The sequence below is a fragment of the Dromaius novaehollandiae genome, chromosome 18, assembly GCF_036370855.1.
Source record: "Dromaius novaehollandiae isolate bDroNov1 chromosome 18, bDroNov1.hap1, whole genome shotgun sequence".
NCBI classification, from domain to species: domain Eukaryota; kingdom Metazoa; phylum Chordata; class Aves; order Casuariiformes; family Dromaiidae; genus Dromaius; species Dromaius novaehollandiae.
Genome location: NC_088115.1, coordinates 15,691,980 through 15,709,725, shown reverse-complemented (window position 1 = coordinate 15,709,725; position 17,746 = coordinate 15,691,980). Strand labels below are relative to the sequence as shown.

Below are 17,746 nucleotides of genomic sequence, written 5' to 3'. Positions count from 1 at the left end.
CAAGCAGCTCTGTCACTTTTGCCAGGTTTGGGCGCTGGAGGCAAACGCTTCCCTGCCTGGGACGTCTGGTGCTGGAGAGGTTTGTGCAAGTTCTTGCTGGGCGACTTGCAGCCGAGGCGGCAAGGTCTGCATAGCAGGGTCCCCCTGCGCCCACTAATTAGTGCTTTACCCTGAGCACAGTAACAGCCTCAGCCCCGTGGAAGCTGCCAAAATACCTGGGCACTGGGGACCTGCTGGTGGATGTGTGGAGGGGGCGGCTGCCGGAGGGCACCGGGCATCGCGGGGCAGCCCCGCTCCTTTGCTGTCCCTGGCAAAAGCGTCAGTCGTAACTGCTCAGCCTAAGAGAGCCGGTCGCTGAAAGCGTGTGTCACCAAACTTGAGTCAGGGTGTTTTGGAAAAGCTTTTGTTTTGTTCTTTCCCTGTCTCAATACAATAAAAAAAAATCTTAAGCATTGCCAAGATGGGTTGAAACGGAGGCTGGAAGCAGAAGTGATCATTATAATATTGATGAGTTGCTAATATAACATCAACAAATGCTGCGTGAGTCTTTAGGCTGTGACAGATAAACCTTTCTGAAGAGAAGCTGATTGTTGTCCCATGCTCATCCTTCCCACTCCAAGTGCATGAATCTTCCTCTAACTTGTCTCTCAATTTAATATTAGTGCTGCTGCGGGCAGATCCTGGAGCCTTCTTGTCTGGATGGGGTCCTCGCTGTGAAGAGCTCTTCCGCAGCGGCTGACGGGCTCGGCTGCGGCATGTGCTGCATCTCGTGAACCTGCAGCAAGATGCTGATGTTGGTGAAGAGCTAAGATTGCCCTTTTCAGTAGCGTGCTTCTGTCTTAAATGACTGGGTTTAATCAGCTCTTTAAGGAACGACAGCTCCGTGTGATCGGAGCTGCTGTCGGAGGGCTGTATGTGCCCAGGAGAATTCGGGAAGCAGCCGCCCATCAGCTTTACGGGGTTTGAGCTCTGGCCTCAGGAGCTAAAGGGGTGTGAACCGAACTCATTGCCTGTTACTGTGATTTATGTGTCTGGTGGAAAATGAGCCCCTGGAAGGTGGGGGACCAGGCAGCAGCCGGCAGCGTAAGGGAAACGCGTAACCACTTGGGTGAGAGTCTCCTTCCTCCGAGTTCACGGGAGGAGGAATTTCACCCTGAAGCAATATTGCTCACAACCTGCACAAGGTCGCGCTTTCTCTTTTGTCCCCCCCCAACACAAGTAACGGTACAATCCCGTCCAGCAATCGCCTTTGCTCAGCGAGGTCTGAAGCGATGGCCGGGCATCAGCACCGTGCTGGGGCACAGCGGCCTCCTGGGCTCGTCTTTCCCCTCCGGGAGCCAGACGCTTTCAAACCGCTGCTCGGGTAAGGACCCTCCTGGCTCAGACACGTCTTCTGCCTGGGTTTGAATGCACTTACTCAGCATCAAAGGGTTTAGCGGCGTTTAACCAGCCCTTGAAAAGCGGATATTTTTTCCTTCCAGACTCCAGCAGACAGCCACTCAAATGATTTGCCCTATTGTCTGTTGCTTTTTCTCATTAATGATCTAATATTCCTTTTCTGTTTGGTTATTTCCCTTGGCAGTACCGTAGCTTTCCCTGGTCTCCGTTAGCAAAGCAGGGGAGATGCAGTGCAGGGGGGAAGAGCGCAGGGGTCCAGGGCTGGGTCCCCTGCCCTCCTCCCTGCCTCATCGCATCTTTTCAAGTTTCTCCATTTGGGAGCCGAATCTCTAGAGCGAGTGATGGTCGAGTGATGCTGCTGCTGCTGTTGTCAGTACTGAAGCAGCAGTAAGTGATGCTGGCAAGGACGCAATGCTCCGCTTTTTCAAGGCCTCCTTGCTGTTCGGTGCTCTCCCCGCTGCTGGGCTGCTCCCAGTTCTGGGACTGGGTTGGGACTGGTTTGATCTGCTGACGCTGGGGCAGCACCAGCCCTTGGGTGAAGCAAGCAGCAGCTGCAGATGCCGCTCAGCAGCTGGGGAGCAGCTCCCTGGCTTCGGCTGCGCTGCCCTTGCGAGACCGGCCGGGCCGCTTCGCCTTGCCTGCAAGTGCCGGCAAGTTCTGGTACCGTCTGCGAGCGGTTTGGCTCAGATGCGTTGTTTGTTGTTTTTAATAAATACTCCGTAGCCTCACTCAAAGCTCCTGAGGCTCTGAGATCTCGAGGCGAAGCGTGACGGCCCGGGTTCCCGCTGCTCCGCTGTCGGGAAGGTCAGCTGGCTCCGGGTGCCTGATAGCAATCGTGCGATGTGGAACAACCGGTTTTGCTGTTCCTGCCTGGGTGTGGTAGGGAAGGGCCACAATAGCCCCTATAGTTCTCCGAGAATGATACTGTGAGTCAGGCGGACTTAAATAGCAACTCCAGTTTGCTTTGTAACCTTCTTGCCTGTTTGTATTTTTTGCAACGGTGACAGTAGCTTGCAGAAAGGTGTGCGCTGGACCTGGTACCCGCGGAAAGGTGTGTGCTGGGCCTGGCACGGGCAGGTGAAGCCCTTGAACTGCAGCCCTGTCCCTCCCTGTCCTTCTTGTCTCTGTGGCCTTAAGTGAAACACTCAACCTTGGCTTTCTTGGCCTACTGAATGTGTGATTTCAGGGTAGGGCCGGTGTGGCTCAGTGTGTATAAACATACTGTGTGACTCAGGTTTGTTCTCTGTTCTCCAGCTTGCTGCTGTGGTCGCTATTAGTGTTTAAGTTACAGGTGCCCCTTTGACGTGTTGCAAAACCCCGCGGCGCGGGAGGGAGCTCTGGCCGGAGCATCTCTCCGGGGCCGGTGTCGAGACGCGCCGTGGTCCAGGCCACCGGGCTCTGCCACTGCCGAGGCGTGCGAGCATCTCGCCTTGCTGGGCAGGCCTGGGGGGTTGCGATGTCCAGCCCCACTGCGATGGTGCAGGCCCTATTCTAAGCCGATTCCCTAAATATTTAGGCTTTCAAATTACTGTGCTATCTTTTTGTCACCGTTTAACTTCTTCCCTGCTGCCAGGCTGTGTTAATCTAAGCAGTTTCAGGGCAAAACGTCTGTTAATGTCTAACATGGTCTGCAGCTTTTTACAGTGGCGAAGCAGCTGGTGTGAAGGTGTCAGGGTGCCAGCGATGCTGAGAAGCTTGCAAGCGAATTCACGCAGCTGTATGACTGCTATTTTGGGGGTTTAGCTTAAATCCTCCTGCTGCCTTGCGCAGGCTCCCAGCTGCGGAGGACACCATGGGAATCCTGCAGCCGGTTCTTTGGAGCTGGCTGGTCTGCTTCAGCATGGGGAGGAATTTCGGAGAAGCCTCTCCCTGCCGTGCAGCCCAGCCCCGGGCAGGCATCCAGGCGCGGGAGCGTGGGTACAGCTCGGAGCTCGCCTTGAGCCGCTCTTGGAGGTGACCTGCCCGTGTTGTACCCCTGCAGCATGGGCTGCCCAGCTGGCTGCGGCGTGGGAACGAGCCGCACGGCTGCGGGCGATGGTTGCACGTTGAGGTCCGTCGGGTGGGACGGCGGCTGTCCCCATACAGCAGCTCTGGCCCTCGTGGCTGAAGCCAGCGTGGGCTGGAGGGATCTCGCCGTCGTGCGGTGCAGATAACGGCGTTTGAGGTGCCGGGACTGCCTCGACTCTGCCCTGCAGACCAGTTTCCCGACCCCCAGGTCAGCAGTAGGAGCGCTGACCCCTCCAGCAGTTCCCCTCCCCAGGAGGGGCTGGGAGCACTTGCTGCATCCCCAGCCCTGGCTGCCGGTCTCCGGAGCAGAAACACGGAGCAGCTCAGGGCTGGCGAGCGAGGCCGCGGCAGAAGCGAGAGGAGCGGACCGAAGAGCAGCGTGGAGGAGTGGGATCTCGGGCACGAAGGGGAGGTGCCGTGCACGGCGTGTCCCCCGCGGGAAGGACGCTGCGGGGGCAGGAAGCGCCTGGCCGACCCGGCTGAGCGGCTCCGAGGACGCCTCGCCTCGAGCTGCAGGACGGAGCACAATGGAGGCGAGCGGGAGGCGGCCGCCCTGGGGACGCAGGAAGGAAGGAAGGAAACCTCCCCTCGCCGAGGCCCAAGGAAGCCAGCTCTGGAGCAGCCTCCCACGGCCGGCGTCGGGGTCTGCCCCGCGCTGCGGTTGCTGCCTGGTCTCGGGTGGGAAAGGCTCTGTGCCGCTGCTGGGCTCCCGCGGTGATGTGGGCTTGGTTTTTGCTCATGCTGAAACTCCCGGTGCTTGGGAAAAACGCAGCAGGACCGGAGTGTGCATGGTCCTGGGCGAAGGGCCAGGGTTACCCTGGGGCTCGATGCGGGAACGTGTGCATGTTATCCCGGGAGCGCTGGCCCCGCTCTCCAGGTGCATCTGTAGCTCGGTGTCGGTGGCCAGAAAATCCTGCCAGCCCTGGCGATGAACTGATTTTTTCCTGGGGTGCTGGACGTGTCACTTAATCAGCCGTGGTTTCCACTTCAGTAAAACTGGAAGGAGAAAGGAGAGGAGGTGGTGTGAGCTCTGGAAACAACAACAGAAAAGCCACCCTTGCTTCAACATACTCCTCAAAGTTGCAGCATGACATCACTTTTCTTGCCCCCCTCGTAGTGGGAATTTGTGCACTTCCCATGATTTAGCTTTCACAGCTCAACCGGAGAGCAATTTCCTGGAGGTCTGGTAGTGGTAACCTTTTGCCCAGACCTTCCCATTCATGCACGAAGCTATTCATCAAAGACGTGCGTAACTGCTGCCGCCGGCTGCCAGCCCTGCGTGAGCACCACGGGCTGCTCAGCCCTGTTCAGCACCTCGCGAAGCAGCTGTAAAAGTTAACTGTGCATCTCTGCTCCTTTGTCAGCAGCGGAAACCTCGGTGCTGGCTCTCCGCGTCGCCAAAGCTGCTGCTGTCGCCTGGTCACCTTGTCGCTTTGCAGAGCTGCTCCCGTTCGTGAGACGGGTTGCAGGCGTGGGAGAACAGTGGCTCCTTTCTCCTCCGCCCCGGCACCCGTCCCCGGCTGGCTCGGTGCCCGTGGCTGCCTTTTGTTTCAAATGCAGGTTTTCCACCTTTGGGAGAGCTGCCGCTGTGCTCACGTCGAGCCCTGGGCAGGCGGCCTCGCCAGCTGTCTGGCGGGGAGCAAAGCGGAGCAGGTTTTAACGTCTGCAGAAGGGCTCTGGGACGTTCTGCGCGGGTGCAAAGTACGCGTCGCTCCAGCCACCAGAGCAAAGAAACGCTGGGCCAAGCCGTTCCTAACCGGGCGGCGTTGCTGATGCCAGGGTACAGCGCGTGCAGCGTGTGACCCTCGGCCCGGTGCCCCGGGACGGGCTGGCCCTGCCGGCCGGGGAGGCTGAGCCTGGCCCCAGCGCAAACCTCCTGTTCCCCACCTAACGTGGGGTTTCTCTTGCACTGGTAAGAAGCTGGTTCTGCTCATCCTATTGGTGGTGTTGCAAAGTTTTGACTCTAAATACAGAGGATGCAGTTGTTCTTGACCCCAGGGTGGACCTGTCCTCCAAGGAGGACTTGCTTGCGCTTTCCTTCACTCTCTAAATGCACCAAAACTGCAGCATTTGCTACCAGTAGGGCAGGATGGAGCAGAAGTGGCCAGTCCCATGTGAAAGCAAGCCTGCGCTTGGCGGTCCTGAGGGTCTTGGTGGTGGGGCCACCCGCGATCCCCCGTGCGTCCCCTGGCAGTAGCTGCCACCTGCAAGTGACCTCTCAGGCACATTGCATGGTCCTTTCTCGTGCCCTGCTGTCCTGGGACGTCAGGGGCTCCGGTTCCCTGTTCCCCGGCGTTTCCCTCCCGAGGGCTGTCCCGTTCCCCGCAGGTGTCTCGGCAGTATCTGTCCACCGAGGCCGTGCGGGCTGGCAGCATCGTGGGTCCCGAGGCAGGGATAGCTCTGAGACGGAGCATTTTTCAGTTTACAAATAACTTAGAGCAGGCTGAAAACTTGCTGCAGCGCTAGAGCTGTGCAGAAACTGAGATCTGCCCACCCTGGCCTCTGCAAATTGCTGATGGAGCTCGGTTCTCCAAAAGCTTGCTCTAGTCCAGCAATGCTGGCTCATCTCCTAAACACTCCTGCAGCTCCCGTGTGCTTTGGTGTCTGGCTCCAGCTTCGCTGTGGCTTTTGCTGAGGTAGGCTGCTGCCCCTGGTTTCCAGGAAAAGCAAAGCATGTGTGCGACTTAATGCATTTTATTTTTTATTTTTATTTTTTTTTTTAAAAAGTCAGTTTGGATCCATCTGTCGTGGACAGCCTTTTCTCCCACGGACTGCAATCTGGGCTCCGCAGTTCCCATCTCGGGAGCTGCCTGGCGCAGGTGACCTGCGGTTTGTTCATTAGCAGCTTGCACGCTCGAGAGCGCGTCCCCGACGGCGCGGGCTGTCCGTGTGCGTGGCACGGCTGGTGCTTGTTCCAGGCCGCTCTGCACACGCACAGCTCAACCATGAAGGTTAAACGGTTCTGGCTTGTTTTTGAGGCAAACACTCAGCCCAGGACTTGGCTCCGTTTGCAGCTTCGTGGCCTGGGTTCGGTCCCAGGGGTACGTCTGTCCCCTGCCCTTTTCCTGGAGGAGGAAGGTCTTGGTTATTGGTGCAGCATCCCCTCAGCGCGTCTCCTCGCTTGCTGCCTTCGAATGCCGGCCTCTGAATCCGGTTGCAGTGAGGTGTCCTGCTTGTTCCTGTCCGTTCACTTGCAGCCCGACAGAAGTCAGCCCTGGGACGGGCGCGTCGGGCACTGGGAGCGCGGTGCCGTCCCGCGGGTCTGGCTGCCGATCTCTTGGCAGCTCCGTTCCTCGGTGCCGGGGCTCCGGCCGTTCCCAGCTGCGGAGGGTCTGCGGAGAGCTCCGGTCTCAGACTCCTTCCTGTGCCTTCTCTTCCCAGGAGACGTTCTCTTCCAGATGGCAGAAGTCCACAGGCAGATCCAGAATCAGCTGGAAGAGATGGTGAGTGCCCGCAGCTCTCCGGCGCGCGTGGCCCCTTGCGAGGGCACGCACCGAGCAGCTGCCACGCTTATAGCTAAGGGCAGAAACTGTTCTTCAGCCCTGGCTGAACAAAACTGTCCTTCGTTTTCCCTTGAGGCTCCCAGCTGCATCCCAGGGGTGGGCGAGTGCCGCCTCCGCTCGGGAGCGGGTCTGCCCATCCGTGCTCAGAGCCGCTTCGTATCAAAGCAAAGCTGCTGGTGTTGCAACTGAGCAAAATGGTTTCAATGCCTTAACCAGATAAAACCAGCCTCTCCGGGCTGGATTTGCTGGGCTGCCAAGGGTCTGGTCTGTCTGTTCATCCGCTCCTGTCCTGCTGGGCGTCTCTGAGCGTCCATCTGTCTCTCGCTGCCGTCAGCGTCTCTCCTTTCATGCGTGCAGACAGCCTCTCACCTGCTGTACCCCAGCCAGTTGGCGACCCTCGCGTCACTCGCTTCCCTCTGTGCTACCTGTCTGTCTGCGTGCCCCTCCTGTGCTGGCCGGTGCCTCTTTATAGGGCACGTCGTGGTGTCCCCGTGCGCAGCCCCCTCCTCCGTGTCGGCTCTCCCTGGTGCCCCTCGTGCTGGGGTTTGGCAGTCGCGAAGGGAACGTGTGTTTTCTTCTTGCTTCCAGCTGAAGTCCTTCCACAACGAGCTTCTCACGCAGCTGGAGCAGAAGGTAGAACTGGACTCCAGGTACCTAAGTGTAAGTAAGCTGCGGACTTGAGTAACTGAAAAGGGTTTGCTAAGGCCGTCGCTGTGCTTCTCCTGCCCCTGCTCCCCGGCCCTTCCTCCTGCCCCTGCTCCCCCAGGCTCCCTGGGCCGGGGTGGCCGGTTGCACCTGGACGCTGCTCAGGTAGGTAGCACCGGTGACGGGAACCGCAGCCACCAAACGCGTCACCACGCACCAAAGGGTGTTCTGGTCTCATGCAACACTGTTAAAGCTGCTGTTTGCGTTCGCTGGGTCGCGGGGAATCTGCTTCTCCCGGAGGATGGCTGCACGTTTGCTGCTAGATGCTAAAACATGGCCTTGGCTTCGGGAGCTGAGGCCGAGATGTTGGCTCGAAAGAGAAAGCAAGATGTGCCGCAGCTCTGGTGCTTCGCTGCTCACAGCTTTCTCCTCTATCGCGTTTAGGCCGCGCTGAAAAAGTACCAGACGGAGCAGAGGAGCAAGGGGGATTCGCTAGACAAGTGCCAGGCGGAGCTGAAGAAGCTGCGGAAGAAGAGCCAGGGAAGCAAGAACCCGCAGAAGTACTCGGACAAGGAGCTGCAGGTAGGACGCCGGGCGCAGGGAACGAGCCCCCTTTGAACGTGCAGCGCGTAGGTAAACGTCGTCTTCGTGCGGGGCAGCAGCTGCTTCGTACCGCTGGCTAGAGGTGGCCAGATCCTGCAAGCGTTTAGGCGATGGCTCGGTGCTTCCTTCGGAGCTCGGTGCAGTAGCACCGGGGGAGCGTGGTGCAGCGGGAGCCGTGGCTGGGAAGGGGCCGGCTGGTCTCGGGGCCGCGTCCCGGGAAGGAGCGCTCCGGAGCTCGGAGCGGTGCCGTGTGCTCGGCTGGCGGCGGGCGTCGCGCAGGGAGGTGCCTCGGTGACTAACCCCGTTGAATCCACCACGGTTGGCTCTTCATGAATGAATGAACCCGGAGAGATCGTGAATTTCTGTTGTGCCGGATCCATCTCCCCGGATCGTGTTTTGCTCAAATATTTTCCGTGCCTCCTGACTCCGATCCCTTCCCCCAGCCTGCCAGGATGGGGAGCACATGCTGGGGGAGGCTCGCGAGTGAATCACTCGAGTGTGATTTCTGATTTAGGCATACTTGCAAGCCACATGCTGTTTTCTAATCAGGTTCTGGTTGTGCCGTCCTGAGACCGAGGGGCTGGAGCCGGCGGCAGGCAGCTTGCGAGCGCGGCCCCGCGCAGCTCCTGGCAGAGGGTCGTGCTTCAAGGTGGGCACGTTTCGGCTAGCTGTAGCATTAGGGTTTCCAGCAGGGAGAAAGTCAGGGCTAAGGTCTCGTTGAAGCGTGTCTGGGGCAGAGTTCGGAGACAGCAGGGTGATGCTGGGGTGCTGCAGCAACGGGAACCGAACCGGGGCCGTGCCGGGCATGTGTTAAGGGGTTACGGCACTCCGGGTTAATGATGTATTCACAGCATGAGTTCGTCTTCTGAAGTCTGTGGCCTTTGATTCAAGCTTCTCCTGGAGCATGTCTGAACATGACTAGTTTAACAGGTGATTAATGCATCAGTCTGTGAACTTGCTCTGGCCTTAAAATGCTGCTGTAGCTAAGGCTATTGAATGATTACAGCACTGATAGTACATTATTGAGTAAAAAAGGAAGGATTAATCCCCAAGCCAGAAACTGCATACTCTTGTCTTCAAAGCAAGGCATTAGAACATAGATTATGTTGGGACCGGAGTCTGTTACTTCAGATGGAATAGGTTGATAGCGCATCCAAAATGATCCCCCTTTTCCTGAGGCGATCTAAACATCGATGCCTCTTCACTAGCTGGGACTGCGTACAGAATGGCATTTAAAGTAATCAGCAGATAGTGAGTGGAGGTTATGCAGGGGAAGTGACATTTTTGATTGCACTAAAATTTGGGAAATCAGTCATCCTCTTGGTAGTGTGAATCAGAATAATCACTGAAGGAGAAAAACATATCAACAGTCATCTATCAAGGCTTGAGTGAAACTCTTGTGCTGAACTGGAGTGCTTTGTATTACGCTCATGTTAATTTGCAGCCTCCCAACTTGCAAGACTACTGAAATGGCTTGCACAAGGTATGGTTAATTTGAGCATCTTTGAAAGGTGTTGATTTGGTGGGACTTGGGGGTCCAGCTTACCAGGGCGAAGGCTGGCACTTTCCTGAAAGCTGAGCAGTTTAAACCACTTTTGAATACTGGCACCTTTGCAATTAATTGCTCTGAAATATTTGCTGAAAGAGGAAAGACTTGTTAAGCAATGAGCAAAGGCATCTGTCAATGAGAAGAAACCCAGGGCATCAAAACTGGTGATTCGTTAGTTATCCCCTTCCCTGCAAAAGCTGCAAGAGGGACAGAAGAGCAAAATTCCTGCCAGAGCTGCTCGTGTCCTGCCTAAATACCCACAGGGTTACTGCTCCCCGCTGCCAGGGATCCCCATCACATGCCGAGAGTTAACGGGGATGAACTTTCTCCTCCATTATAGGTTTTATAGCTGAGAGGAGGAGCGATGGTTTGATATTCCTGCCATGAAATGGCGGAGACGGGGTAGTTGTATGAGCACAGCTTCTTTGGGTAAAGATAGAAAAACAGGATCAGGCTTTCGTTCTCTTAATCTTTCAACCACAAGTATTTAGGAAGTGCTTATCTCTTTGAAAAAGCCTTATGATGGCTTTTAAGCTTAAAGAGCTGTGAAAGTACTCAACCGCTAGCTTTTCTTTTTTTTTTTTTTCCCCTAGATCCAAATACAAAGTTAGAATTGCTGAATTCAGTCGAGACCGTTATTTTTCTTCTCTTCTGTGCTAGCTAGTATGCTGATATTTCATACTTTGAACAGAAAAAGAAGAGGAAAAAGGTATTTTGGGCAACCCTTGATGCTGTTCTTACCTTTCCCTGCCAGGACGTGGGGAGACATAGATTGTGGCTAGTATCAGCAGAAGTGCCAAGTCCCTTCTGGCTTGGAATGCCGTGAACTTCCTAAGGATCGAATGGATTCCTTTGGTCAAAGCTGGCAAAATCTTAAAGGGAAAGCTTAAAATCAAGCCAGTAGTGTCATTCTAGCATCAGGCAACGGGGGGATTACTTTAAAGGGTGGGTTCTCTGTCTTGAGTTAAGCAGGGATGTTGCTGCAAGGAGGGAACTTGGCAATTGGATTAAAAGCTGTTGCCTCTAAACCATGCAATGAAACGCTTCATGGGGAGGTTGAGCTGTACCCCGCTGCTGGCTCTCTTATTTCCAACCATAATGTTTCCAAAAGTCATCTTTTTTTTTGCTGTGAAGCCACTGTCAGAAGCAATGCGGCTCAGAGAAGACCACTCCTCTGCTGGGCTCTTCCCTCCCTCCTCAGGCTCAGCTCTACTGGGCCGAGGAAGGAGCCTCTTGCCTGGATTAGTGAAAATGAGAGCACTTGCTGTCAGCACTGCAGTCAAGGTCTGTTTGCAGCTCCAGGCTCCTGTCTGAGGAGCTGCTCTCGTTGCACCATGTGGTCTTGCTCCACAGGAACCTTTCTCTGGCAGTTTACTTAAAACTGAGAATTACTCGATTCTCAGAAGGGAGTTGCTATGTCTTGTTTCTGTTTTGTTTAAGTGGCACAGACCTGTCTTTGTGGCCAACTTGTAAAACCACCAGCCAAGAGAGGCCTTTGTGGAGGCTGCTAACGGCACCTCTTAATGCTTGCAGGAAATTGAAGTCATGCTTCGTCAAGCTGGTGTCTGGGGAAAATGAGCAAACAGCAATTGGATGGAGCTCTTCTAATGCAGTATTGCAGATTACTCTGTCTTGTAATGGGAGAAGTTGCTGTTGGCAGAAATATACTGGTAGCTACATAAGTCGTTTCATTCAATACAGCAGTAAAATCTTGCTGCTTTTGAAGACTCATCCACTTAAGCTACTGTAGCACTTAGCAGCCAGGAATCTGATGCTCTGTCATCTCTTCACATTTAATGCTACAGGGAGCTTAATCACTCCTTTTTGCCTCTTCACTGCATGTTGAGTGACCACGTTTTGTCATTGTCTATAGGTAAAGTAGATGCTTGAAATCTGAGCCCCGAGAGGGGAGTGCGGCCCTTGCTCCAGCCTCTCCGGCAGCTCTAATGTGCGTTTGCTATAACGTGGTCCCACTCTGCCATGGTGAGACAAGTTTTGAGGCTGTTCAGGCTCTGGTTTGCCAGGTGGAAGACCACGCTTATCGGAGCCAGGATGCTGGCAAGGTTGGCTCAGCCTTCCCAGGCTGTGCTAGACTGAGAAAGTCCAGCAGAAGAGCCCAGACCTCCTCCTTGCTCTCACCCGAGACTCCTCTCCTGGATTCAGACTTCTCCGCTTTACAAAGGAGAAACAAATGCTGATATTCAGCAGGCACTGCACATAGCTAGTTGTCTCGTGGGTGGCGAGCAGTGGTTTCAGGAACGTGGAGGAACTGAGGAAGAGGTTGAGGCTTTCGGGGTGAGGCAGCAGAGCTGGCCACAGCCGTTTTGTCAGCAGGCTCCTAGTAAGCTGCACCAGAAACTTGGCAGCACGCGAGGAGAGCTAATCCAGACGTTGTCTGCAAGGCCCAAGTTGTAAGTTTGCTGTCTCTCCTTGTTCTGTGCTTTAATAGATGAGGAAGGACTTCACAGGATTAAAATAGTTCAGAATTTAAAGCACCTTGTGGTTTTCAATAGAAAGACTCACATGATTTAAAAGCAGCTCGAAGTATGCAGTAGTAATTTTCCATTTCCAAAGCTTTAGTCTGTCACAGTCAAGACAGATGCTGTGGTTATGGGTTGTCACTGTTGAATGTCCCAGTAAAGCCGGCTTTTTTTCATTCTTCTGGGTCACTTCAGAAGATCCTTTTTTGTTATACATGAGGAATGAAAGTTTTGATTGGAAGGAGACAGTCACTGCCTCAAAGCTCTCAACTAAGTTACCTAGTTATTGAGATTTTTTCTTTTTTTTCCCCTTTGCCTGGGCTGAGAACTAGGAGAATAAACCAATTCTATTTACTTCATGCCTCTTATGAAAAAGAATGAGGACAAATATTAAGATTAAATAAGAATCAAGGAAGCTAAACTGCTGTAATTTCATTAAATGTTGGTTATGATCAAGCCATCAAATCAAGGTCACAATGGGTTTATGACCTTGATTGAATCAGCAAGTCAACAATGAAGTTATGTTGGTTCATCAGTTTATCAAATCATATTAGTGTTACAGGCAATTGGATTTCTTTATGAAGCTGAGACAAAAAATGTTGCTTGTGATTCATGCTAAACTGCAAGATCGAAATAGGCTAAAAGGCTGTGTCTGACCTGGGCACGCGAGGAATATCTGTATGGTCTAGGCGAAGTTGTTTAGATGTAGCTACGTGGGTAAGCTGTGCTCTGTCCTGGTGTCACCGCTTCCAAATTACTGCGAGTGGAACAAACTGCATCGATCTAAGGTCGTCTTTGACAGCAGCTGCAGGCTGCAGCCCTTCGTGTCCGGTCCAGTGTCTTCTGCTTCCTTCTACAAAAGCAAACGCAGGAGTTTGAACTGGGGGCGATGGGCTTCAGAACTGCTGGTTAAGGAGACATATGGTCGGAGTCTAGCTCCTGCCCAGATGTTAGCATATTCTGCAATTTGCATGTACATCTGTTCCTATGTGAACGAATATTTTAAGCATTAAATACTGTTGTGCCAAATGGCTTAGAGATTTTTATAAACCTTTGTAATTGAAACCTCATTTTGATATTCCCATCAGGAGAAATAATTTTAGCTATAGGTCAAGAAATGCTAACTTAAAAGGAGTTTGTGCTAACCAGGTTACAAGGGCTTATATAAAAGACAAATAGGGAAGAATTATATAAAAGCTCTGTGGCTCCAAATAATTCTCTCCCAGTTTTTTAATGTTTTAAACTGAGTAAGGTTGTATGTTTTAAAGCATCAAATACAGTCAGCAAGGGCAGGGGGGGAAGCACATGCTAAATACTTGGTGGAGGATCCAGGCAGAGATCACAGGCTGAGTCGCTCTGATCTCAGATGCTCAACAGCATCTGACTTTCCATTTTGCTGTGGCCAAATCGGTGCTGGGCGGGGAACCTCAGCTTGGTACCTCCCACCCGACCTTGCACCCAGCTCCGCTGCCTCACCGCTCGCGTCTTGGTGCTGACCCGAGGGCTGGTCCCTCAGAGTCCTTTTGCCTCTGCCATTTACGTTGTAATTAGCTGGGACCTCGTGCACTAGTGAAGCTGGCCTGTTTCTGCGGCAGGGGTGGAGGAACCCCATTCTGGTGTGGATTTCTGGACTTCTCTGTGGTCTCCGTGCTTACAGAAAAGGCAGCCCTGAGAGGAGGGGAAGGCCCCTGTTGTCGCCTGTTGTTTTTGTCGCTGTGGGTTTTGGGGTGTGTGTTTAGTTACTGTGGCCAGCTGTTGTGGTCCTTGCCCAAACTGCGCAAAATGTAGTTTCCTGAGACTGGCTCTGCAGATCTGTCAGCAGCTGCTACACGTGTATACTCAGCCAAGTGACTTTCTTAATTTATATAAAAAAAATCTTTTAAGCTTTTCTTTTTCTCTGGGTTGAGATGCCTCAGACTTCTCTTCTACAAGCTTGGTCTTTCCATCCTGTCTGCAGCAGTCAGGACCGGGTCCGGTGTGCGCTTCCAACAGTGGCTCTTTCTCCGTTTAGCAGTTGTGCCCCATCTCGAGGGGACGCGTGGAGTGGCTGATCCCGAAGCCCCCGCGCAGCCAGCCAAAGACGGCGGTTGGCTGCTGCGTTTTGGTCTTTATAAACTTTCTGTGATCTCCCGTGCACACGTGGTGCTCTTGAGGGACAGTGGAAGGATGAAGGTGATGCCCTGAAGAGCAGATGTGTGGGATCGTGAACGTAACGAGGAGCGACAGCGGTTCGGGGGGAGCAGAAGGGAGGCTCGCTCCTCTGGGGCAGGACAGTTACGAAGCAGCAGTGCCTGTTTCGTGTGGGATAATCATCAACTAGCGCAGAAGCTGTCCTCGTATCGCTGCTCGCGAAGGAAAGTGCTTGGCGTAGGGGGAGTGTAGGTTGGGTCTTGCTTTGGAATAAGTCCGTTGGGCCTTTACTGCAAACGAGCAGCGTTTAGAGCCATCCATGGTGATGGGAACCACGCGGGGCCCCGGTCCGCTGAGCGAGGGGAGCGGGGAGCCGTCCCCGGAGGAGGCACATTGGCAGCAGGGTGGCCGCGGTACGATGGAGATGAAACCAAGAGTGGAGTCTAATGGGCCCTTGCAGCCGTGGTGCCGGTGTCTAGAAGATCTTCAGCAGCTGGAAATGTCAGGGCCTCGTGTAACCCCGGCGGGGTCGGGTCTGCGGCATGGAGGTGACTGCTTGTTGGGAGGGTGTGCTGGGCACAGGGAAACCGTTCCTGCAGTTGTCCATGTCTGCTTGATGGAGCTTCACTTGGCTCTGTAGAGGGACTGCTTGGTTCTTGCAAAATATAGTGAAATGTGTTTTGGCACCTGTGGTGGCCCATGTATGGGCATTCTCCATTGCAGGAAAGGGTTTACTTTCTTGCTTTATTTGCATTACTACAAGAGAGGTTAGGTCATCTCCGGCTCATTTTTGAGCTCTGGCCTCCTCCCTGGCTGTGCTCCCCTGGGAAGGGCATGCCGATATCCCAGGGCTAAAATAAGGTGATGTTCTGTCTAGCTAAACGGAACAGAGGCGACCCAGTCCCTCTCAATCTGTAATGCATATTTAAGTGAGAGGGAGGCTGGCACCACAGTATTGCTTGGTGTGCAGGACTGTGGAAATATCCCAGTATGAGCTTGGGCTCCAGCTCTCAAAATCTCCTCTTCAGCAAAAGAGCTTGTGCTTCTGTTCCAGATCCCACCGAGCGGCTTCCTGGATCGGACCCAGAGCTCCCTGCCGCAGCAGGATCCGTTCCCAAAATGCACAGAAGAGGTGAAAGGACGCAATTGTTTCAACACAGGAGTTCTGTTGCCTCAGGCAGTTGGCAGCAGCCCATGTCACTCGTCACCTCTGGTCTCCATGCCCTCACCCTTGCGGACTAGGGCAGAAATCCCGGCGCAGGCTCTGGGGTGATGCAGCAGCACCCACGGTCCTGCTTCGTGCTGGGAAACCTGCCCCAGGGCAGGCTCTTGTGCAGAACTCTTGTGCTGGGAACAAATTCTGGAAATAAGGAGAATCTTTCTCCTTGCCCAGATGTTGATGGGGCTGAGGATCCCCAAACCTGTTGTTCTTCTGCTTTGACTATACTCTGGGATGTGGTTTGAGCAGTGTTTTCCTTGAGAAACTGTTCTACAACTTAAAACCTCTTTCTCTGTTAATCAGCCTAAATTCTTTCTGATTTTTATCCCATTACTATCTAATTATTCCCGCTTGTGGTTCCCTAAATAAATCCTCTCTTCTCTGTATTTACTCCTTCAGCCTGCCAGTATCTTCAGCTGTCCAAGAATCAGCTTGCAGAACCCTTTCCCTTCCTCTGCCTCTTCACAGGCTTTTTTCTTTTTCTTGTTGCTCTTTGCTGCTAGTCCCCGCTCGTCCCTCCTGGGCTCGGAGCCCAGCTTTGGGGCTGAGCCCGGCAGCGCTGGGGAGCGTGGCCGGGTCCCTGCCCGCTCCTGGCGGGAGGCTCTGCCGTCGGCTCCGGCGCAGTTGCCTCCTTGGATGCCGTCTCCGCTGGATGCGTGCCTGTCCTGCTCCCTCCTGCAGAGCTACAGGTTTCCTAGTCTCAAAACCTGTTGCCGTCCCCACAGTGGGTTGGCAGGTGACTTCTGAAGCTGAACCTTGCTCGCTTCTGCCTGGGTTTGGTTTCCTTGCTGTGCTTAGAGCCGGTCCTCCGTGCAGCCCGCTTTACCGGCACCTCCTCTGATCACCCGTGAAGATCTGGTCACCGAGGCACTGAGCCTCATCCTAGCATCGCCCTTGCTTATGTTCCTGACTAGTTTTCACATTCTTGTCTTGGACAGAACTGCTTGAACTCTTCCTTTTCCTCATCAAAAAAGGATGGGGGACTATTAGACATGAGTGAAATTCCGTAATGATGATGCCGTTTCATCTGCACTGTGGTGATTGCAGTATGTGGTTAAGAACAGCTCAGGTCTTGACACCACTTAGATGCTTTTTCATCTTTATGTGCCTCTAGCTGTCAGCTTTTGAGTTGCGTTTGGGAAGATGGAGTCAGTCTAATCGCCAGGGCCGCTGTATGCCCTGGCCTTTGCGTGGCAGCGGTGATAGCAGCTGTACGAGCTGGGAAACTTGCGGTGTGCTTTGTCTCTTTTGTATTTTCTCATTCCTATGTTAATGTCTGACTAGTTGGTCTGCCTCGTGTGAAGGGAGCAGTTTGCTGGTTGTGCTGCCTGGGGCTGATACGACCGAGCTTTGTGTTCCCGGATTAACCACGTCTCTTCTCTGGGCGTCTGGTAGCCAGTTTGCAGCAGCTGCCAGGAGCTGAACCTCCGGCTGCCGGGAGCCGCGGCCGAGCTGCGTCCGTCTGCCGCCCGGCAGAGACGTCCTCCGTCCGGGAGCACCCGCATCCCAGGGCCTCTTCCAGTGCCCCTGCCTCGAGCGTTTTAAACCCAAACCGTTTCCCACCTGACCCGGGCTCCGTTAGCGCAGATGAGTGCTGACACTGCTAATTAGGTCAGCTGCTCCTGGTGAACGCGAGTGGATGTGCGCGGGAGGCGGGGGAGCGCAGGGGAGTTATTTGAGGCCTCTCCAACCTAGAAACCCAGAAACGGTTTCTGGAGCTGCTCCGTGGCCTGGGCTCTGGGTCCCAGCGTGAGCTCTGACCCGGGCTCCTTCCCTGCCGTCCTGTGCAGCAAGCTCCAAAAACTGATTTCTCTCCTTTAGACTGCAATTTTATTTAGATGCTTAATGCTTAAAATCTGAATTTGGAGCTAACAACCTAGATTAAGTTCTAAACTTCCTATGTTACAGTAATCATTTAAATTAATTACAAGATGCTCCAATAGTGCACACTCGTTCCCAAAATCCTCACGGGAATGACAGCTCGGAGCTGGGTTGGCGAAACCGGCCCCTGTGAGCTCTGGCTACGTCGGCCGGAGCGGCAACACCTGCCTTTCCTTAGTTCAGTTGTTGGGTCGCAGCAAGGTGAGAAATGCACTTGCCTGGGAGTTGAAAATGCCGGATTATTGCAGGTCCCCCCCCTCCATCCACGGGGGAATCGAGGTACGAGACAGAGCTGCTCGTCCTGCAGGTTGAAGGACGCGTGGTTGCAAGC

General features: G+C 54.1%; 1 protein-coding gene across 8 annotated transcripts in view; it reads left to right on the top strand.

The window, feature by feature from the left end:
- The window catches only part of BAIAP2 (BAR/IMD domain containing adaptor protein 2), a 57,281-nt gene that overhangs the window by 22,227 nt on the left and 17,308 nt on the right, over nt 1–17,746 (top strand). For all 8 annotated transcript variants that reach the window (XM_064522843.1, XM_026112974.2, XM_026112976.2 and 5 more), the window contains exons 4-6: nt 6,787–6,848; nt 7,497–7,568; nt 7,998–8,135. In XM_064522843.1, coding sequence (XP_064378913.1) covers nt 6,787–6,848; nt 7,497–7,568; nt 7,998–8,135 — 272 coding nt within the window. The remainder of the gene's footprint in view (nt 1–6,786; nt 6,849–7,496; nt 7,569–7,997; nt 8,136–17,746) is intronic.